This window comes from Procambarus clarkii, chromosome 89, assembly GCF_040958095.1.
Source record: "Procambarus clarkii isolate CNS0578487 chromosome 89, FALCON_Pclarkii_2.0, whole genome shotgun sequence".
NCBI classification, from domain to species: Eukaryota; Metazoa; Arthropoda; class Malacostraca; order Decapoda; family Cambaridae; genus Procambarus; species Procambarus clarkii.
The window spans coordinates 4,131,167-4,154,395 of NC_091238.1; the positions used below are offsets into that span (position 1 = coordinate 4,131,167).

At 45.3% G+C, this 23,229-nt stretch overlaps 1 protein-coding gene across 1 annotated transcript in view; it reads left to right on the top strand.

Moving 5' to 3' along the window:
* The window catches only part of LOC123773279 (uncharacterized), a gene marked incomplete in the record, with an annotated part of 416,855 nt that extends 395,389 nt beyond the window's left edge, over window positions 1-21,466 (top strand). The window contains 2 exon segments of the mRNA XM_069317846.1: window positions 3,786-3,929; window positions 19,322-21,466. Of these exon segments, the coding sequence (XP_069173947.1) occupies window positions 3,786-3,929; window positions 19,322-19,451 (274 nt within the window).
* Window positions 21,467-23,229: the final 1,763 nt, after the last annotated feature.

Here is a 23,229-nt window from a genome sequence, read left to right on the forward strand (position 1 = left end):
CTCTCTCATCTTTCCATATCTCAACTATGGTATTTGTGCTTGGGGTTCTACTACCCAAAATCATTTACGTCCTCTAATTACTCAACACAAAGCTGCAATTAGGACAATATCCAACTCTGGCCCCAGACATCACTTGGTACCCCTACTCAAATCTCTGAATATGTTAGACATTAAGTCACTGCACATTCTCTCATGTGTATTATACATATATAAAATGCTGACCTGTAATGCCAATCCTGACCTCAAAAGCTTCATTGAAGGTTGTAACAGAACCCATGAGCTCCACACCAGAAACAAATACAGTTTTGATATTCCAGGAGTATGACTTAATCAAACAAGAAATGCTCTACAAATCAAGGGACCCAGAATGTGGAATGACCTTCCCAATCATGTTAAAGACTATACCTCTCTCAACTAATTTAAGATAAAAACGAAGCACTACCTAATAAATTCCCTGTAACCTACCTTACCCCTGTATTGTCAACCCATGTCTTTTTTTTTTTTTTTTTAAACACCACTGTTTGTCGACCTAATTATATTTGTGCTGCTTTTTCAGCCATGTTCCCCCCTTTCCTATTTTTATTTATATTTGTTCTAAATACATTTTATACTTTAAACTCAATTAGTATTAAGTTTTAGTCTTTAATGTTTTTCCTGCCCGAAACACTTTGCGTAATAGTGGCTTTAGGCATTGTATGTACCAGCTCTATCTATAAACCTAGCAATTTTTGTAAAAATCTCTTGTATGTATGTACCTTACCTGAATAAACATTTATTTATTTATTTATTTATTTATATACATGTACAAATATTCATACATATATACACACACCAGTGATGTTTATTGTGTACATAAATGATCTACCAGTTGGTATACAGAATTATATGAACATGTTTGCTGATGATGCTAAGATAATAGGAAGGATAAGAAATTTAGATGACTGTCATGCCCTTCAACAAGACCTGGACAAAATAAGTATATGGAGCACCACTTGGCAAATGGAATTTAATGTTAATAAATGTCATGTTATGGAATGTGGAATAGGAGAACATAGACCCCACACAACCTATATATTATGTGAGAAATCTTTAAAGAATTCTGATAAAGAAAGAGATCTAGGAGTGGTTCTAGATAGAAAACTATCACCTGAGGACCACATAAAGAATATTGTGCAAGGAGCCTATGCTATGCTTTCTAACTTCAGAATTGCATTTAAATACATGGATGGCGATATACTAAAGAAATTGTTCATGACTTTTGTTAGGCCAAAGCTAGAATATGCAGCTGTTGTGTGGTGCCCATATCTTAAGAAGCACATCAACAAACTGGAAAAGGTGCAAAGACATGCTACTAAGTGGCTCCCAGAACTGAAGGGCAAGAGCTACGAGGAGAGGCTAGAAGCATTAAATATGCCAAAACTAGAAGACAGAAGAAAAAGAGGTGATATGATCACTACATACAAAATAGTTACAGGAATTGATAAAATCGACAGGGAAGACTTCCTGAGACCTGGAATTTCAAGAAAAAGAGGTCATAGATTTAAACTAGCTAAACACAGATGCCGAAGAAATATAAGAAAATTCACCTTCGCAAATAGAGTGGTAGGCGGTTGGAACAAGTTAAGTGAGAAGGTGGTGGAGGCCAAGACCGTCAGTAGTTTCAAAGCGTTATATGACAAAGAGTGCTGGGAAGACGGGACACCACGAGCGTAGCTCTCATCCTGTAACTACACTTAGGTAATTACACTTGGGTAATTACATGCATTCATGTACATTTGTCTCTTTTACTCTGACAGGGTGAGATATCTGTTAGAGAAACTAGTGTGCAATTAAGCACTTAATCACTGAAGGTGATTAAAGTGCTTTTAAGAGTCTTAAGGTACTCTGTGGGTAGTTGGCTCCGGGGAGCGATAGGGCCTCCCCCCCAGAAAACCAGCGTTCAATGTAATGAAATGCCATTTTCTGGGCGAGTCCCGGAGGCTCCCCGGATTCCCTCCCTCCCTCCGATCGGCGGTTTTTCGCGTGTTTTGACATCCAGCCTCAGAACTGGTTTGTGGATCGCTGGCATGGTAGGTCTGTGGCTACCCCTTCCCCCTCCCGGGGAGTAGGGAGCTGCGCAGACAGCGGCTCGATGATGGGTGACGTCATACTAGTTTGCTCGTTTTTGTTTGGGAGTTCTATCCACTCGTTCGGTTTTTGGTTGCAATTTTCACCAGAATAGGGGTTTGTTTTGGGACGCCTACCTTTCTGGGTGCCTAACCCAGTCGATGGCAAACATAGAATGCTTCCAATCACACGGGGGGTTTCTATAGGCCATTGCTCCCCTTGCCTCTCTAGAGGGGGCCAGGTTCTGGCTCGTGGTCCCCGGTAGGCCCATAAGAACTCCGTACACATGACTGATGCCAAAGTCTGACATTAGCATATCAGCCTGGTAAGCTCCGGGAAGCCTCCGGGACTCACCCAGAAAATGGCGTTTCATTACATTCAACGCTGTTTTTTTTTTTTTACATACCCATTCTGAGGGAAGCGTTTTGACACTTTAAAAACAAAAGAATTTTTTCAAGGTAATTTATTTCCTGCACACTGGGGGCGTGTCATATTTGGAGGCGGCACAGTTAAAGGGTTAAACTACACAGACCTCCTCCTAGTTCAGTGGAATCCTGAGCCATATGCCATATCAACGAAGACGAAGGCCTTCGACCTCGTCAGCAGGGATGGCCTGTTCAAGATCCTCCCCAAGATCGGATGCCCACCCAGGCTCCTCAGCATCATCAGATCTTTCCATGAGAACATGAGGGGCACCGTGGTCTTTGATAGCCTAACATCAGACGCCTTTGACACCCAAAGTGGAGTAAAGCAGGGCTGCATACTGGCTCCAACCCTATTCGGGATTTTCTTCGCAGTTATGCTGCGGCACGCCTTCGGATCTGTCACGGAAGGTATTTACCTCCGGACCAGGTCGGATGGAAAGCTGGACCGTTCAGCCTGGAGGCAGTCTGTTCAAAGAGGTCTCTCCAAGTTCGAGGAGTCACTTGACAAGGAATTGGAGGCAAAGAGACAGAGAAGGAAAGCCGGTAGCCAGGAAGACGGACTAGAATCGGACGTGCTCCGATTGTGCTCAGTGTGGGATGGACTGCCACTCTCGGATTGGCCTCATCGGATTGATGCTGCACCAGGATCGACAACTAGGGCGCAACTCCATAGTCTCCCAAGACTGAAGGATGCCTACTATGCCATATCATGGCTGCGGTACCACAGATCGGCAGATGACACCAGGACAAGAGTTGCTTCAAACCTCTGAAAACATCTCCAACCTGACCCTTTGTGGAAACTATTGTGAAACTTCTTACTGGTTGTATTTTGTGAGCAACCGGCAGATGACACCAGGACAAGAGTTGCTTCAAACCTCTGAAAACATCTCCAACCTGACCCTTTGTGGAAACTATTGTGAAACTTCTAACTGGTTGTATTTTGTGAGCACTAAGTGTGTTAACTTCTTAAATTGATAAATACACGATTGATGTTTTTTCCTTATTTGTTTGCTATTTATATTTTATGATAATTAGTGAGCACAAACACACAATGCATAATCGTGTGACATATATAGAAACAGGATATGAAATGACAGGCTTTTGTCAGGCCCACCAGATCTCTGGCACCTATAAAATTGGCACCACACCCCTGGTGCCGTATGTCCACACAATGTGTGAGTGCAGTGTGTACTTATAATGCGTGAATGTGAATATCTGCAGGAAAAGTATTAATTTCCTATTCTTATATTACAGATTTGATGCTGTCATGAAGTACTTCCAGTTTAGTGGTAAAGGAAAAGATGTTACGCCATACGATTTCTTCAGTGCCTGGTCACCATTCTGTAACGACTTCCTTAACATATGGCAAAAGGAACAGCTGAAGATTGTCAAACAAAGGTTAAATCATTCTCATTACCTCTCTCTCTCCCTCACCTTGTTTCACACTCTCTCCATCCTAATTCATGTTATTTCTCTCGTATTCATTTCTTCTTTTGGATACGTTATCTTCATGTGTGTATTCCCTCATTTTTGCATCAATGTCATTCATTTTCTTAGTGCTTTGTGCTGTGTTCTTGCCATCTGGTTCAGTGCTAGATTCCCTTTTGAATTCTCCAGGTCCCTGGAGTGTGTGCTAATTTACTGTTTGTGCTTCTTGATGTTCATATGTACACCGGTGTGTTGTGTGTAGACCAACCTGTATTTAAAAAATATATATAACTGTTATTATTTAGTGATGATAGTATTACAGGAGACCCTGTCTGTGATAAAAATGAGCAGGATTCTGATAATAGCAGGATTGTTGTGATAATTAGTGCTGTATGTAGTATGGTGGGAGTTGTAATGCTGAGGGAGGGAGGGAGGTAGCGTCATCTGCCGACTGTGTGGCAACCTGTTATATTCTACACTCACCATATCAGCTTAGTGGTTTGCTATGTTGAACATGAAAAATCAGAGACATTGAAATAATTAGGTAATATCATCTTTGTAGCAACTCTCGTTTGATAGCTTGGCCGGAGCTGACCGCCTCAGACGATTATTCTGTCAACGCCTCAATTTTGCCAGACCTCCACACCCTATTGCTGCCGAAATATGTCGCCTACGATTTGATTTTTTTCTCCGTGGTCAGGAAAAACAAATGAACACTTATAAAACAATTTTTTTCTTATTATTTTTCTCTCTTTGGGGGGAGCCCCTACGGCTCCTTGGAGCTATCCAGGCTGATATGGATACCCTGACTATTTTGCATCAGTCGATGTGGGTGGAGTTGTTATGGCTCCAGCTCCAGTCTTCTCTCAGTGCTGTTCTTGGTTTCAGTGCTGCTCTTACGGTGGCGTGTGAGCTGGGAGTAATTCTCAGGTACTTGGGCTGCATGTGCTTAGTTACCTTCCCTGAGTGCCCTTTGTTAGCCTTAGGGTAAGTGGTAGTTATTGCACTGGTGGAGTGCGGGGTACTGCATAGTTAGTTTTCACCTTTAACAGCGGCCTGCTCTGCTCTCTTCGGGTACGTTGTCCTCTTGCGAGGTTTTTCTTTTCTTTTTCTTTTTGCCTGGTGGGGGGAGGGGGGTCTGCCTTGTGTTCTCCCTCCCCCTTATATTAGGGTCGTTTGTGTGGTGGTACCCCCTGCTTCCCCCTCGTGAGTGGACTCGTTCCATGAGTTCAGCTTATAGCAGTTTGCTTGGTAGTTTGGGATGCCAGTTAGCAGTACCCTGCCTGGGATAACCCTTAGCAGACCCAGTCTAGGCCCTGGAAAACCCTCGCAGGGGCACTCGGGTCATATGGAGGAGACCCCTGAGTCCCCTCTCACTTTGTGCAAGTTTGAGGGTTGCTCTGTTCCCTTGTCTCAGGGCGACACTCGTTGTTTTTGCCTCCGTTATGCTACCTGTTGAGTTGGTGACACATTCGACCCAGAGTCCTGCGAACTTTGCTGCTTGTTTGTTACTCAATTCACTCAATCTGATGATACTTTTCTTCGGGTGCAGGCAGCACGCGCGTTGCAGGATAGGTTTAGGTTATTGCAACACACTCGGGTTGTCGCTTCCTCGGACGGCCTGAGGCAGCCTCACTTTGCCTATAGGGATTCAAACTTAGGGGTGTTGGCTGCTTCGCCCTTGGTTCCGTCCGCGCCCCCACGTTCTTCTCCTTCGGTGGTTCATTCTGTCCTCCCCCCCCCCCCCGTAGGGGGCCTCGTAGCCTGGTGGATAGCGCGCAGGACTCGTGATTCTGTGGCGCGGGTTCGATTCCCGCACGAGGCAGAAGCAAATGGGCAAAGTTTCTTTCACCCTGAATGCCCCTGTTACCTAGCAGTAAATAGGTACCTGGGTGTTAGTCAGCTGTCACGGGCTGCTTCCTGGGGGTGGAGGCCTGGTCGAGGACCGGGCCGCGGGGACACTAAAGCCCCGAAATCATCTCAAGATAACCTCAAGATAACCCCCCTTGCTTCCTGCCCCTAAGCATCTGAGGGCTTTGGGATCGAGGCAGGGTTCAGAGGCTTGAGACTCATGAAGTTTTGGGGGTTGCCCCGTCTGGGGTGGCTACAGAGGCATTAGAGTCGGTTCCTCCTGCCGTTGCTCTGGGGCAGGGCCCACCATACCAGTGGGCCCTTTCTCTTCCGGCTCTATTGGCTGCCCCGGCTTTTTTTTGTGAAGCCGGGGCTTTGGAGGATGACTTGGTCCCGGGCCCTGACGTGGAAGTTCCCGGGGTTGGGGAGGAGCTGACTTGCGGCATTGGGCTCTGTTGGACCTCGCCTGGATTTTCCGGCCTTCTGAGCGAGGCTTACTGTTGCAAGGAGTGGGGGTTTTCTTTTCCCCCCTCTGCGTACTATTTAGATTTGGGTTCGGTTTCTCCTCAGGTTCGGTTCCATGTTCCTGCGGATCCATCGGTTCCGTCTTTACGGAGATTTTCGGCTTCCCACGTCTCGCCGCCTGAGGTGCGGTCGGCCTTTGCGGCTTACATCCTGCACGACTTGGAGTATGCATCCATAATGGATCCTTCTTTGTTCAGGTTTGGATCTTCGTATCCTTACTGGGGACGTTATAAGGTATCGGGGTCGTCCTGGCTTGCAGATTGCCCCTTGTTTTCGTTGGATGCTTGGGACATACTCTGTCGGACCCACCCGTTCGAGTGGTGCGAGGCGTTGACGGTGGTCCAGGTTTACCTGGGGGGCGACTTTGAGCATCTTAATGAGTGCCTTTTCGTTCCTGCCCTTTTGCGGGATGTTGGTGCGGTTCAGCTTCATGTGTAGGTTCCTTCCCTGTCAGTTGCACTTGTGGCTGAGGACTTGCGCGCACGTGGCTTCTTGGCTTCGGTCCTGTGTTTCTTTTCCCTCCTGGAGTTGTCTTCGGATTGGCTTGTGGAGGATGTAGAGGCGCTGAGGGCCGTTACTGGGTCTGGTGCCTTGGTCTCGGCTGCTCGTGCGTCACTTCTCTTTTGAAGCTGTTTGCGCCAATCCTGCGCAAGGTGCTACTGTGGTTTTTCACTGCGTGTTCGCGTGTCGACAGGCGGTTCTCGCTTCCTCCTTGGAATCCGCTTGGGCCCTGGTTCTTTGGTTGTCTTCTCCTTTTTGTCCTTTGCTTTTTGCGGCCTCTGCTGTTGAGCATTATCTTCAGGTGGCTTCTTCCATTTGCCGCCCTATATCTGAATTGTTGGTTCTCCAGGGAAATCGGGGGGTTCCTTCCGGCAGGTCGCTCTCGGCCCCCTCGAAGGGGTCGGGCCAGGGCTCGGGCTTCGTGGGGTTGGGGTAGGCCTGTGGTACAAGTTTTAGTCGGTAGTGTCCACTGTGCCTTCATATGGTCAGCCGGTCGGCCGAGCGGACAGCACGCGGGACTTGTGATCCTGTGGTCCTGGGGTCGATCCCAGGTGCCGGCGAGAAACAATGGGCAGAGTTTCTTTCACCCTATGCCCCTGTTACCTAGCTGTAAAATAGGTACCTGGGTGTTAGTCAGCTGTCACGGGCTGCTTCCTGGGGGTGGAGGCCTGGTCGAGGACCGGGCCACGGGGACACTAAAAAAAAAAGCCCCGAAATCATCTCAAGATAACCTCAAGATAGCCTACCTTTCTGGGTGCCTTTCCTAGTCGATGGCATAATGACATACTTTAAATGTAGAGAGTTCATGTGCCATTGCTCCCTTTGCCTCTCTGAGGAGGCCAGGTTGTGGTTCATGGTCCCCAGGAGGCTTACAAAGAACTCAGCGACTTTGCTTGTTGGGTCAGTAACACCTACAACCCTGAATCATGTGGGACTTGTTAACCCCCATGTGCTCCAACTCTCCCATTCCTATGTGGAAGTTCAGAGGTAACAAGCAGCAGTCACTTTGCTTCATGGGTTTCACATTTGCTTCTCTGGTTTATTTGTTAGGCTCAGGTAGCTATTCTAGTATTGTTAGAGGCGCCCATGTCAGCGCTCTCGCGATGGCTGGATCTGTTCCCCAGTGTCCCTTTGCTGGTGGCTACACATTGGCTTCTCTTTGGACTTAGAGGGATTGTTGCCATGGCGCCTTCTTCCTCCCTTGTTTGTTGTTGCATTTCATTGGGCTCGCAACCCAGTGCGGGTTGCAAGCCCAACCCGCACTGGGTTGGGCTGCTGTATTGCAGCTGTATTGCTGTATTGGATTATTGCTGTATTGCAGACGCTGCTGAGAGTTTGGATTCCTCTGGGATCCTTTTGGATCCGGCTCCATTCGGACTGCTCCCCAGTAGTTCCTTGTTCCTACTGGGGAGGCTTTCGGTCCATGTCTCTTTGGAGCTGGTTGCTTTGGGTAGCTGTTCTGCCAAATTTTCGGGGATTGGCTTTGCACGTTCCATGCTCAGGGAGTGTCCGGTTTTTCTTGAGGCTGGGGCTTTGGGGGGACGGCTCGGCCGCGGGGTCTGCCGGGTGGGTTCCCAGGGCTGGGGTGGGGCTGACGTGGGGGGGGCCTCAGGCCCCTTTGGACCCCGCCGAGGTTTTTCTACCCCTCTGGGCGGGGCTTGCGGTTTTGTGGAATGGGGTTTTTCCTTCCCCCCCCTCTCCGCACGAGTATTTGGGCGTCGGCCCTTCCCTGGGCTCAGTTCCTTGTCCATTATGCCCGTTGCTTCCATCCTGTCGGTCGGTGCTTTTCTCCGTTCTTCTCCCCTTTTTCCCGGGACGGGACTTCTCCGTCATGTCCCTCTCTTCTTGGGGTCCTGCATGACTTTTGGTCTCGAGTGCGACTGGGATTTTCTGTGCCTTTGTCCTTTGTGTTTGCTTCTATGGGTTCTCGAAGGTTCAGAACGATTTTGCTCCTTCCCGTTTTACTGGTACGTCTGTCGTCGTTCGGTGGGGCTTCCTTCCAGTCCTTTCTAGGGCTTGTGGGTCCTATTCCGTGCAGCTTCTGGGTTTTTGGCCTTATCGTTCTTTTGTTCTTATCTCTTCTCTCCATGCTGTGTCTCGGCACTGCTCGTTTTCTTTCCGTTCTGGTCCGGAATGCCGGGTTGGGCTACTTGTAGCCGGTTGGGCTCTTTGTCGCCATGATGGGCTACTGGTAGCCCGCTTGGGTTCTGATTTGGTTCATTGTTACATGAGCTGGCTAGGTTGGTTGTTGCTTCCATCTTTTTGGCTTTTGTTTCCATGAGTTGGCCTGTTTCTTGAACGGGTCGCTCAGGATGTGACCCGTTGAGCTACTTTTCTGCTCTGATGTTGGATTGAGTAGGATGGACCTGGGTAGCCCAACCTGTTGGGCTACTTTTCTTTCGTGTTCTGCGCATGCGCCGTGGGAGTTTGTTTTGGTTCAGGGCGGTGTGCACATGTGCTGGTGTTCTGCGTCCATTTTCTTTCGGAGGCTTTGCCTCTCGCTGTTATCATTCTCCAGTCCATGCCCTGTTGCTCTTGGGTGTTCTGGAGTGCCGCTATGGGGAGGTCACTGGGTTTATCCCTGCGTTTTTGGGTGAGGGGCGCCTCCTTTGCCGCTCCCCTCCTCTTCTCCGGCATGAGCGGCTCTGGCCTGCCTTCTGCGGGCGGTGCTCCCAGTTTTTCTTGGCTACGGGTGCACGATACCCTGGCCGCCTCTGGCGGCTCCATTCTCATAGGCTTGCATCATGGCTCTTCCGCGCCTATGTTCTGCAGGCGAGTTGGTGCGGTCTGGCGTCTCCTTCGGCCTGTTTTGCTTTTTGGGAGTAGGAATGGGTGTACATACCTATTTGAGAACGTAGAACATTCAAACCAAGGTGCCTGCTGTGGGGGCTATTGGCCCATATATGGCAGCTCTTGTTCTCGCCACCCGATTCTTTCCTCGGTTCACAGGTGACTGCAGGAGGCCTCTTAGCCCATACGAGGCAGCTCCTGACTGTACTTATCTTGCCCCTCTCCTATGCGTGTCCAACCATGCTCGAGTTCGGGGCCCCGCCTCCTACTTGTTCCACTGTGCAACAGTGGAGGTGCCTGTTCGGTGGTACATTTTCCTGTGTAATTACCTAAATGTCATTACCTAAGTGTAGTTACAGGATGAGAGCTACCCTTGTGGTGTCCCATCTCCCCAGCACTCTGTCATATAACGCTTTGAAATTACTGACGGTTTTGACCTCCACCACCTGCTTACCTAACTTGTTCCAACCGTCTACGACTCTGTTTACAAAAGTGAATTTTCTTATTTCTCCGGCAGCTTTGTTTCGTTAGTTTAAATCTATGACCTCTTGTTCTTGAAGTTCCGGGTCTCAGGGATTCTTCCCTATCAATTTTATCGATTCCTGTTACTATTTTGAATGTAGTGATCATATCGCCTCTTTTTCTTCTATCTTCTAGTTTTTGCATATTTAATGCCTCTAACCTCTCCTTGTAGCTCTTGTCCTTCAGTTCTGAGAGCCACTTCGTGGCATGTCGTTGCACCTTTTCCAGTTTGTGCTTCTTAAGAAATGGGCACCATACAACTGCTGCATATTCCAGCTTTGGTCTAACAAAAGTCGTAAACAATTTCTTTAGTATTTCTCCATCCATGTATTTAAAAGCAATTCTGAAGTTAGAAACTGTAGCATAGGCTCCTCGCACAATATTCTTAATGTGGTCCTCAGGTGACAGTTTTCTATCTAGAACCACCCCTAGATCCCATTCTTTGTCAGAATTCTTTAAAGATTTCTCACATAATTTATAGGTTCTGTGGGGTCTATGTTCTCCAATTCCACATTCCATAACATGTCATGTATTCACATTAAATTCCATTTACCAAGTGTTGATCCATATACTTATTTTGTCCAGGTCTTCTTGAAGGGCATGACAATCATCTAGGTTTCTTATCTTCCCTATTATCTTAGCATCATCAGCAAACATGTTCATATAATTTTGTATTCCCACTGGTAGATCGTTTATGTAGACAATGAAGATAACCGGTGCAAGAACTGAACCCTGTGGTACTCCACTCGTGACATTCCTCCAATCCGATACCTTGCCTCTGATTACGGCCGTCATTTTTCTGTCATGAAATTTTTCATCCATGTTAGAAGCTTACCTGTCACCCCTCCAATATGTTCCAGTTTCCAGAACAACCTCTTATGTGGAACTCTGTCGAAAGCCTTTTTTAGGTCCAGATAGATGCAGTAAACCTAACCATCTCTTTTCTGTAAAATCTCTGGCTCGATCATAAAACTGAGTAAGTTCGTTACACAGGATCTTCCAGATCAAAAATCATACTGTCTCTCTAATATTATATCGTTTTTCTCCAGGTGTTCTACACATTTAGTTTTAATTATTTTTTTCCAATATTTTGACTATTACACTTGTCAATGATACAGGTCTATAATTAAGGGGGTCTTCCCTGCTTCCACTTTTGTAAATTGGAACTATGTTAGCCTTTTTCCACACATCGGCTACAGCTCCTGTAAGCATGGATGCCTGAAAAATCAGTTGAAGTGGAATGCTGAGCTCAGGTGCACATTCTCTCAGAACCAATGGTGAAACTCCATCTGGACCAACTGCTTTGTTCTTACTTAGCTCCTTGAACATTTTTTCCACTTCATCTCTAGACACCTCTATGTGCTCTATGTTGTTCTCTGGAATTCTTTTTTGCGTCTGGTTCCCTGAAGATTCATTTTGTACAAACACGCTTTGGAACTTTTTGTTTAATGTTTCACACATTTCCTTTTCATTTTCTGTGAATATATTTCCCGTTTTCAACCTCTGAATATTATCCTTTACTTGCAATTTGTTGTTTATGAATTTATAGAATAGACCTGGTTCTGTTTTACATTTAAAAATATTTATTCAGGTAAGGTACATACATACAAGAGATTTTTTACAAAAATTGCTAGGTTTATAGATAGAGCTGGTACATACAATGCCTAAAGCCACTATTACGCAAAGCGTTTCGGGCAGGAAAAACATTAAAGACTAAAACTTAATACTAATTGAGTTTAACCCTTAAATGGCGCATAGCTATATACCATTTGATACCCACAGGCGCATACCAAAAAAAAAAAAAAATATATTTTTTCTTCCTAACCTGTTAATTTGTGTTCACTGATCACGGGAAAAATAATAAAAAAATCGTAAGTGGCATATATTGCCCACTATAGGGCGGGGAAGTGTGACAAAATTCAGGCGCTGACTGAGCGTGCGTCCCAGGCGGTCTGTTGATCGCCAGCTGTCAGGCCAGAGTTTCCACAAAGAGATAATTACCTAATTATTTCAATGTTTCTGGTTGATTTTTCGTAGTTTTTTTGCTGTAATATTATTCAATAGTGTGTAGTGTGATATATTTATATAATAAAATGAGTGAATCATCGCTGTACTCAAAAATATGGTGTGCGTATTGTTGATTCAATTATGTTCATCAAACAGTGAACAAATACTTTGTCGGTTATTACACTATATACACAGGTTATATATAAGTATCTGCATGTTTTGTTAACCATGACAAACCACTAAGTTGGTATGCTGAGTGGCAGTGGCAGGCAGTGACTGGCTGCCACTGGCTGCCACTCCCTCCCTCACCTCACCTGCCTTGCCACCATTCTCCACCCACCATACTGTTTTTGCTTTTATATACAGACGTTATATATAAGTATTTACATGTTTTGTTCACCATAACTGTACATCTAAGCTTGTATGGTGAGTAAAGGCCATAAGACGTAGCTACTCACACAGTCAGCTGGTGGCGGCCGCCCTCAAGGCCAGACGCACTAATATTTCTCCTCCAACAATACTGTTTGTGGTGTTATTACGCTATATACACACATTATATATAAATATCTACCCGTTTTATTCACCATACTTGTACAAGTAAACTGGTATGGTGCCCAAAGACCATCGTGGTCATCAGTAAACAACATGATAAGTCCTGCAGACGACGCTCCTCCCTCACCAAAATGGCGGCTCCCAACCTCCTACTCTCGCTGCTATCTCACACTATACACACGTTATATATAAGTATCTACATTTGTGTTCACCATAGCGAACCACTAAGCTGGTATGGTGAGTGCAGTCAATAAAAGGTGGCCACACACACTCAAAAGGCAACGCCACCATCCTCCCTCCCACAGCATTACTCCTCCCTCCATGGTGCACAGCGCCAAATATCACCACAATCCTGCTATTATCAGAACCCTGGTCAGTTTTATCAGTCAGGGGTCTTCTGTAATAATATCATCGCTACATAATAGCATGAACAAGTATATTATGGCATTTTTAGGCGATGCTGTGGTCACAAGCTGAACAGCAGTGCTGTTAGCTCATACTGTGTGCGCCAGGCTTGGTTGCTCACTCAATACTGAGGCCCGTAACACCCGGGAATTTGGCCCACAATTTTTTTTTTTAAATGGCGTCTGTTTACAAGAGCCCTGATGAAGGTGTGGTGAACCCCGTGTATCCGCGGGCCGTTTAAATCATGCGTAGTACTCCAAAGCATCATATGATGCGATGCGCAATTTACTGCAAGTCGGTCAAAGCATCATATGATGCGATGCGCAATTGAAGGGTTAAAGTATAATATGTGTTGAGAACAAATAAAAATAATAAGAAAAGGGGGGAACATGGCTGAAATAGCAGCACAAATATAATTAGGTCGACAAACAGCAGTGTTTAAAAAAAAAACCAGTCATTTGTCTGCAATCCCTTTTTCAAAATTTCTTTCTGCCTCTCTCCTCACTGTCGTGTAGTTGTTTCTCGCATCTTTGTATCGCTGGTATGTTTGGGGGTTTGACCTCTTCCTTTATTGATTCCATTTTTGTGTCTTTTAGTCTCTGGCCCTCTTGCAATTTCTGTTGAACCAATCATGTTTCCTAGTTCTGCATCTCTGTTTTGGTATAAATTTTTTGTGCCTTTATCATGTATTTCACAAAACCTGACATACATCTCATTCACTTCCTTCCCTAGCAACAAGTCTGTCCAATTATACTCAATAAAAAATTTTCTAAGGTTGCCATAATGTCCTCTCATGAAGTCAGGTTTTTCAACTGCTTCAACCTCCTTATTTTCTTCCTGATTATAACGCATTGCATACTTTATTCCCAAAAAGACATGGTCACTTTTACCCAAGGGAGGAAGGTACTGAATGTCAAATATCTCTTCCTCCTTCCTGGCTGAGCCACTTCGGCTTGCTTTCGGACTTTCATCTGCGCCGTTTGTAAGCTGTCTCGTGCTTGTTTCACCTCCAGCCTGTTCTTGCACCACTTGAGCTGCCCTGGTCATTAGACAGAGTGCTCTCTCTTCTTTCTTCTCCTCGTTTTCTTGGGGCCCCTTCGGTTCCGGTTTGTTTTTCGATGGCTCTTTTCTAGTTGGCATTGGCCTCTGGGGGTCGGGTAGGTGATCTTCATGCTCTCCTGTGCAGGGGTTTTCTGCTCCTTTGGTCAGGGTGATCGGTTTGGTCATCTGCTGCCTTCTCCTTTTCTGGCGAAGAATGAGACTGCTGCTTTCCGGAGGGGTCCCTGGGTTGTTGTTGATTGGTTGGTTGGACCGGGGGTGCATTTTGTTTTTGTCCAGTTGCGGCTCTCCGCCGTTATTGGTACACCACGGCTTCTGGGTCCGTGGACACGCTTTGGGTTGCTCTGGTTCCCTTCTTCCCTGTTCCAGGGTGTGGGTCTCCCAGGTCGTCTGCGGAGTTCTTAAGGCTTGCCAGCCTGCGGTCTATCTCCATGCCCATGACGTCTGCAAGTTCGTGGCTCTTGCCGCTGTCTTTGGTATTGTGTCCTGGGAGGACACTCAAGCATGGGAAATTTGGCGGTCGAGTAGGGTCCTTGGCTGCTCGTTACCTTGTACACGTTCCTGGGCCCAGTCAGGAATGTGTTGCTTTGGGTCGGCGGATGCGACCTGTTGTCTCGACTTCGGGTTGAGTAGTGTGCGGCGACCGCCTCCCGGGTCTATCCGTATTCTTTTCCTCTGTGGATAGTCAGCGGGGAGCCGTTGGGGCTCCCCCCAGAAAACCAGCATTAAATGTAATGAAACGCCATTTTCTGGGTGAGTCCCGGAGGCTCCCCGGATTCCCTCCCTCCCTCCAGTCAGTGGTTTTTCGCGTGTTTTGACATCCAGCCTCAGAACTGGGGTGTGGATCGCTGGCGTGGTAGGTCTGGGGCTACCCCTTCCCCCTCCCGGGGAGGGGGGAGCTGCGCAGACAGCGGTGTGATGACGGGAGACGTCATACTACAGACCAATGACCTTCACAACCCAGGCCAACATGGATTTTGAGCAGGAAGATCGTGCCTCTCACAGCTACTTGAGCACAACGACAAAGTCACTGAGGCATTAGAAGAAAAACAGAATGCTGATGTGATATACACAGACTTCGCAAAGGCTTTCGATAAATGTGACCATGGCGTGATAGCACACAAAATGAAGTCAATGGGAATAACCGGTAAAGTAGGACGCTGGATACTCAGTTTTCTGTCAAACAGGACTCAGCGAGTAACGGTCAACCATATAAAATCTAGTCCAAGTGCAGTTAAAAGCTCTGTACCTCAGGGTACAGTCCTTGCACTGCTGCTTTTCCTTATTCTCATATCAGATATAGACAAAAATACAAGTCACAGCTTCGTATCATCCTTTGCAAATGACACAAACCTATATATTATGTGAGAAATCTTTAAAGAATTCTGATAAAGAAAGAGATCTAGGGGTGGTTCTAGATAGAAAACTATCACCTGAGGACCACATAAAGAATATTGTGCGAGGAGCCTATGCCACGCTTCCTAACTTCAAAATTGCTTTTAAATACATGGATGGCGATATACTAAAGAAATTGTTCACGACTTTTATTAGGCCAAAGCTAGAATATGCAGCAGTTGTGTGGTGCCCATATCTTAAGAAGCACATCAACAAACTGGAAAAGGTGCAAAGACATGCTACTAAGTGGCTCCCAGAACTGAAGGGCAAGAGCTACGAGGAGAGGTTAGAGGCATTAAATATGCCAAAACTAGAAGACAGAAGAAAAAGAGGTGATATGATCACTACATACAAAATAGTAACAGGAATTGATAAAATCGATAGGGAAGATTTCTTGAGACCTGGAACGTTAAGAACAAGAGGTCATAGATATAAACTAGCTAAACCTAGATGCCGAAGAAATATAAGAAAATTCACTTTCGCAAACAGAGTGGTAGACGGTTGGAACAAGTTAGGGGAGAAGGTGGTGGAGGCCAAGACCGTCAGTAGTTTCAAAGCGTTATATGACAAAGAGTGCTGGGAAGACGGGACACCACGAGCGTAGCTCTCATCCTGTAACTACACTTAGGTAATTACACAAAAATCAGTATGAAAATTATCTCGGCTGAAGACATTGAAAAACTTCAAGCGGATATTAATAAAGTTTTCGACTGGGCATCAGAAAATAACATGATGTTTAACAGTGATAAATTCCAGGTACTCAGGTACGGTAAAAATGAGGACCTTAAACATAATACAGAGTACAAAACACAATCAAATGTACCCATTGTAGGAAAACAGCATGTAAAGGATTTGGGAATAATGATGTCTGACGACCTAACGTTTAGGGAGCATAACCAAGCAAATATTGCGACAGCCAGAAAAATGATAGGATGGATTACGAGAACTTTCAGATCCAGGGATCCCATCACAATGGTTGTACTCTTCAAGTCACTTGTGTTGTCCTATCTTGAGTACTGCTCAGTACTCACTTCCCCCTTCAGAGCAGGAGAGATTGCTGAAATAGAGGGAATACAGAGAACATATACGGCATGCATAGACGCAACAAAGCACCTAAATTATTGGGATCGTCTCAAAGCCCTCCAAATGTACTCACTAGAAAGAAGACGAGAGAGATATCAAATAATATACACCTGGAAAATACTGGAGTGAACGGTATGGAAGAAAATGCAGAATAGAACCAGTGAAGAGCAGAGGTGCCATAGGCACAATCAGAGAACACTGTATAAACATCAGAGGTCCGAGGTTGTTCAACGTCCTCCCAGCAAGCATAAGAAATATTGCCGGAACAACCGTGGACATCTTCAAGAGGAAACTAGATTTATTCCTCCAAGGAGTGCCGGACCAATCGGGCTGTGGTGGGTATGTGGGCCTGCGGGCTGCTCCAAGCAACAGCTTAGTGAACCAAACTCTCACAAGTCAAGCCTGGCCTCAGGCCGGGCTTGGGGAGTAGAAGAACTCCCAGAACCCCATCAACCAGGTATCAACCAGGTAACTAGTTTGCTCGTTTTTGGTTGGGGAATTCTATTCACTCATTTGGTTTTTGGTTGCAATTTTCACCAGAAAAGGGGTTTGTTTTGGGACGCCTACCTTTCTGGGTGCCTAACCCGGTCGATGGCAAACATAGAATGCTTCCAACTACACGGGGGTATCTATAGGCCATTGCTCCTCTTGCCTCTCTAGAGGGGGCCAGGTTCTGGCTCGTGGTCCCTGGTAGGCCCACAAGAACTCTGTACACATGACTGATGCCAAAGTCTGACATTAGCATATCAGCCTGGTAAGCTCCGTGGAGCTTCCGGGACTCGCCCAGAAAATGGCCTTTCATTACATTCAACGCTGGGTTTTTTGTCTCCTGTTTCTTGGTTGATGTCTTTTGTCGAATGATGTTGCCACTTCTTGTCCGGCTTTGGCGGATCTACTCCGGCTTGCATTCAGGGTTACCATTTCCTTGGCCCCATTATGCAATCTACTCACACTGTTTCACCTCTGGCCTGCTCATGCACCACCTGAGCTTCCCTGGTCTCTGGTTAGGTTAATTTTTTTATCACTTCTGCTTGTTTTCAGGGGGCCCCTTCGGCCTGGGTTTAATTTGGTGGTTTTGCATTTTGGCCCTGGCTGGGCATTTGTTCGGTGGTGGCTGGCTCCTTCATTTCTGGCAAAGAATATGGCGAGGCCGTTTCCTGAGGGGTTCTTTGGTTGTGGATGCTGGCTTGGTTTGGCCCTGTGTTCCTAGCGTATTTTATCCAGTGGAAGTTTTCCTCCGCTGCCTTTGTGCTGCCGGTTCTGCTTCGGTGGGCACTGTGCTGGTTGTTCCAGTTTCCCTAGGTCCCTGTTCCCTAGGCCTTGTGTGTGTCTGGTCCCCAGTTTTGTCCGGTTTGGCCAACCTGCAGTTTTTACCTCATGCTCATGTGTCCATGTGTTTGCCACTATGTCGGCTGTTTTCAATCATGTCTTGAGGAGATATTTGAGTGAGAATTTTTGTTGGGTGGTTATCTTATCTTGGGATGATTTTGGGGGTGAATGTTCCCATGGCAAGTCTTTAACCAGGCCTCTTCCAGGATGGTTCAGGGTTTTGGCGGCTTGTTGCCGCCCCTGGTTTCTCAGTGGCCTTGTGTTACCCTGGGGTGTGTCTCACACCTATCAGTTTTTTCTTTGGGTTGATACCTGCAGTGCTGCCTCCTCCCTGGTGTGTACCCTTTTTCTTTTCTCTGTGGATAGTTAGCTTCAGGGAGCCATCAAAGCTCCCTTCCCCCCCCCCCCACCCCCAGAAAACCAGCACTGAATGTAATGAAATGCCAATTTTTGGGTGACCAATGAAAGCTCCCCGACACCCCTCCTTACGGTTGGTGGATTTTCATTATTCCAGAAATGACAAGTGGTGGCTCCGCTTAACCATGACCCGGGCTGGCGTCTTCCCCCCCCCCACTTTAGTTTTTTTTTTTGTGGGGTGGGGGGAGTTCTTTTGAAATTGTAGTTTTGTGTCTTGTATTAAACTGTCCAGTTTTGTTTTGAGATGCATAATTTTCTGGGTGCTTCCCTGGTCGATGGTAAGATGATTGTTAAGTTTAAGGCAGAAGAGAAACAATCTTCGTTCACATGGTTTATTGTCAACAACCAATAACAACCAATATACGGTACATAACATACTATTTACAAGATTATTAACAAAAGAGCATCTGTTCAAAACATGCTACACTTAATATCTTTAGTACTTAATCCTAACAATGATAAACTTTAATGTAAAATGTTCGTGTGCCATTGCTCTGTGTGCCTCTGTGAGGGGGCCAGGTTCTGGCTCATGGTCCTCGGTAGGCAAACAAAAACTCTGACTTATGACAATCAAATAGTATGGCACTTAATAAGTAAGCTAGCTTCAGGGAGCCTTCGGGGCTCACCCAGAACATTTCATTACACACGGGGCTCACATTTCATTACATTCTATACTGGTTTTATAAAACTTTGTAAATTAGGAATAGCTGAACAGTACATAGTTTAAGAATGTATAACTAGGTGGCATCTGGCAACTATCGGTCGTGGCTGTACTATAGCTGCCCCTATCCCAGGCGGGGAGTTTAAATTATAGCGCTAGACACGAAATCATACATAAATGATGTGCGCGGTTTCGGTTTTGTCACTGATATCATTTATATATGATATGAGCGGTTTGAGGGTTAAGAATGTATATTCTATTCCAGAATGAAAGAAGCAGAAGAGAAAGTGCGGAAGATGACAGAAGAGAAGAAGGATGTTGCAAAGAAAACCAAAGAAGCTGGAGGACTGAAGAGCAAGCTGAAGGATAAGCTGAAAAAGAAACTGGAGGACTGAAGACAAAATGGCAAATCTTATCACTTTGGTAATTGGTAGAAGAAGAATATTCTTCCGAGCAAATGATACAGCATTTGTGCACAAGTCGTGACCTCATGGACTATAAAGACAGGTATCAGACTCGTGGTCATTAAACTGTGATTAAAATAGATGTTGTGATACTTGTTTTTATCATGAAGGATATGAGTATACTGTACAGTACTATGATGTTAGTTTATTTATTTGTTTTGTATGAAAACATTAATAATGGACCAAAATGACTTTGTAAATTGCACTTATGAATGTTTATGAAGAATAATCATGCATAATACATACGTTTGGATATTTTTTGAGTGATCAATATGGTATACTGTACAGTAATTGACAAGATTTATATTCCTTTTATACAATGTATTAAGTTATTTTTCAATGTTTAAAGTTTCATTCTATCATTGTAAATGGAGCAGATTATATTTTCAAGCTGGCTAAAACTTTTTTAATACATATGTAATTAAAGCAATGAGCTAAACCAGAATATGTAAACTATATACTTTAACTCACAATCCATACCATTAGTCTTTCCATGAGCACATATTCTGATAAACGGCAGTGACTTTGAGAGTTGAGTGAAGGTGTATTTGTCTTGAGTGGAAAAATGTAATAAATTCCAAATTGAGGATATTATTTTGTCCTTTTGGACAATTCAAGCATGTAAAAATCTTTAAATTTGTCTAATGTCTATTCAGTGTAAATCTGTTGTTAAAGATTTCATAAATGTAACGTTATGAAATAATGTTCTAATCTCCAGATGAGATTTTAAATTATGGTTAATGCACAATACTTACAGATTTGGGAAATGTTAAATTTCGAGCCTGGCCTCGGGCCGGGCTTGGGGAGTAGAAGAACTCCCAGAACACCATCAACCAGGTATGAACCAGGTATCAACCAGACCAGATTCTTGAGTCACAGCTTGTATATTCGCACACATTTCACTTTCATTGTCATTATCATCCCATTATATTCACTTAGAATTAAGCACTATTGTTCATTTACAGATTGTCAAAAGTATGAAGTACATAATGGTTCACAGCTGCATGAAATCAAGTTTTTGTTTGGTTTGTTTTGTTCTCCCTTAAATATTATTTAGATTTAGTGGCTTACATTTAAAGGCAAATTGAATGATATAATGGCTTTGCTTTGAAGGCAATTGCTGGTTAACCAGACCACACACTAGAAGTTGAAGGGACGACGACGTTTCGGTCCGTCCTGGACCATTCTCAAGTCGATTGTGAACTTCACAATCGACTTGAGAATGGTCCAGAACTTCACAATCGACTTGAGAATGGTCCAGGACGGACCGAAACGTCGTCGTCCCTTCAACTTCTAGTGTGTGGTCTGGTCAACATACTTCAGCCACGTTATTGTGACTCATCGCTTGCAATTGCTGGTTAATTTTTTTTTTACACTTTCCAGTAATTTTTTTCTGAAAGATTTGAACATCATTATTTCCAAAGATAATATAATATGGGTTTAGGAAGAAGTACTACAGCTGCACAAGTTACATACAATAAAGTTCTCCACTGATCAAAATGCTTCGGCCTCTCACGCTGAACACGTCCACGGTTTGAGTCTCCTAGAGCCCAGGTGAAGGGAATTCTCCACTGATGTTTTCAGAATTAAGCATATTACTATAAATCTTTCTAAAATAACAGTAAAAAGTTTTATTTTCATGACAATTATATCCAACTTCAATATTATTTTATTTTTTTATTTTTGTAATAATGTATATTCATGCACCACATCTCTTCATAGTGACTCAAGACTTTTGCCAAAATGAACTTCCTAAATTGTCAAACATTATAATTTGGACAATGGCTCACTTAGCTCTTCATATCACTCGGGTGTTGTGGATCTTGGTGTGTGGTAGTGATGGTGCTTCCAAAAATAAGTCCTGCATGGTATCTGGTAGTTGAAGCCAGCTGTGCTTTTCATAGTGTCTTTATAATGATGCTTGTTAATAAATCAGTTGTTATAAATGTTTGGTTTTATTACCCCAAGGTGTTTCAAAACTATCCTTTTTCCTCATTGTATATCTAACTTTATTTTACTCTGACGTTTCTCTACCCACGGATACTGCTTTGTTGTGGTTGTTGGGGGTGGACAAGGTTACTTTCTTCCTATCCTCAGGGTTTCGGGAAATACCCGCTCCTGTTAATTGTTTTTTTAACTGCCCCGGATACTGTTGGACGTGTGTTTCTATTCTCGCCCGTTCATTTCTGGGTACTGACCGGAGGTTAAGTTGTTTTTGATTGCTCTGGATCCATTAGTTCGTGTAGCCTCTTTAACGCAAGACTGCAGATACTAGTTTGTCTCTGAGGGATTTATGACGCTTCCAAGCCAGCATTGGAGGGCGTTTGGCAAACTGTGGCCAGGATGGGTGATCCCCAAACCTTTGTTCCAGCCAGTACCACAGTTTGTCCATGGCTGTCTTCAGGGGGCTTTCAAAGCCGTCAAAAAAAAGTGGCTACCAAGATATCCCTATCCTTTGGGGCCCGGGGTACTGGTTTCAGGAGTTCGTCTCTCGTCTTGGGTCGTAACTTCTGTTCCACTTTCTGGAGCACTTCCTCCAGGTAGCCCCAGGTCCGGAAACGGTCCCAAAGGTCCTCGAGTTGGGACATCAGGGTCTGGTCGTCACTGTTAATTCTTTTTAACCTGAGGCCCAAGGAGTATGGGAGTGAGTTCTTGAGAGGCCTGGGGTGGCTGGATTCATACTGTAGATAAGTATGTAAGTTTGTCGGCTTGTAGTAGGCCTTTGTTTCTAGACGCCTGTTCCTAGGGTTGATTGAGACCGTCGTGTCCAGGAAACTCGGTTCCCGGTCATTCTAGTCTATAGTGAATCATAGGTTCGGGTGTACCCCATTTGCCCAGGTGTAGAAAGAGTCCAGGTTTCCTGGGGGACCTGTCATGATCCCGAAGATATCGTCAATATATCTGTAGTATATTCTCGGACCCCCCAGGAAAGTCGGCCCTCCGGGATTCGAAGACCTCGTGGACAAAGATTTCTGCGATGGCCACGCTGCTGGATGCTCCTATGGCCGTTCCCTTTGTCTATCTGTAGGTCTTTCCATCGAATGCAAGGATTGTGTCCCGCATCATGTGCCGGATTGCTTCTATCAGGAGGTTCTTAGATGGTGGGACGTGGACTCCCACTTCCTTGAGGACTCTGTGTATCTTGTGGACATTGTTTTAGAAGAAATTTGCCACTACAGTTGCTGCTTCACGTTGGGGGATGCTTGGGTGTAGGGACACAATGTCTGAAGAGAACAATATTGCGTCTGGGGGCACCTGTCCCCACCTCTCATTCACGTCCCTCAGTTTGACTAGGAAGTCTGTCGTATCTACCAGCCTCTCTTCCAGGAGGCGGAGGATGGGATTCAGCAGAGCCGTACAAATCCTGTCTATGGGCCTTGTAGGGGCTCTGCATCCGCTCAAAACTGGGTGGCCCGGCCAGGTACCTGTGATGGGGTTATCTTGAGGTTATCTTGAGATGATTTCGGGGCTTTTTAGTGTCCCCGCGGCCCAGTCCTCGACCAGGCCTCCACCCCCAGGAAGCAGCTCGTAACAGCTGACTAACACCCAGGTACCTATTTTACTGCTAGGTAACAAGGGCATAGAGTGAAAGAAACTCTGCCCATTGTTTCTCGCCGGCGCCCCGGAATCGAACCCTGGACCACAGGATCACAAGTCCAGCATGCTGTCCGCTCGGCCGACTCCCACGCCTTTGTGGATCTTTGGCAGG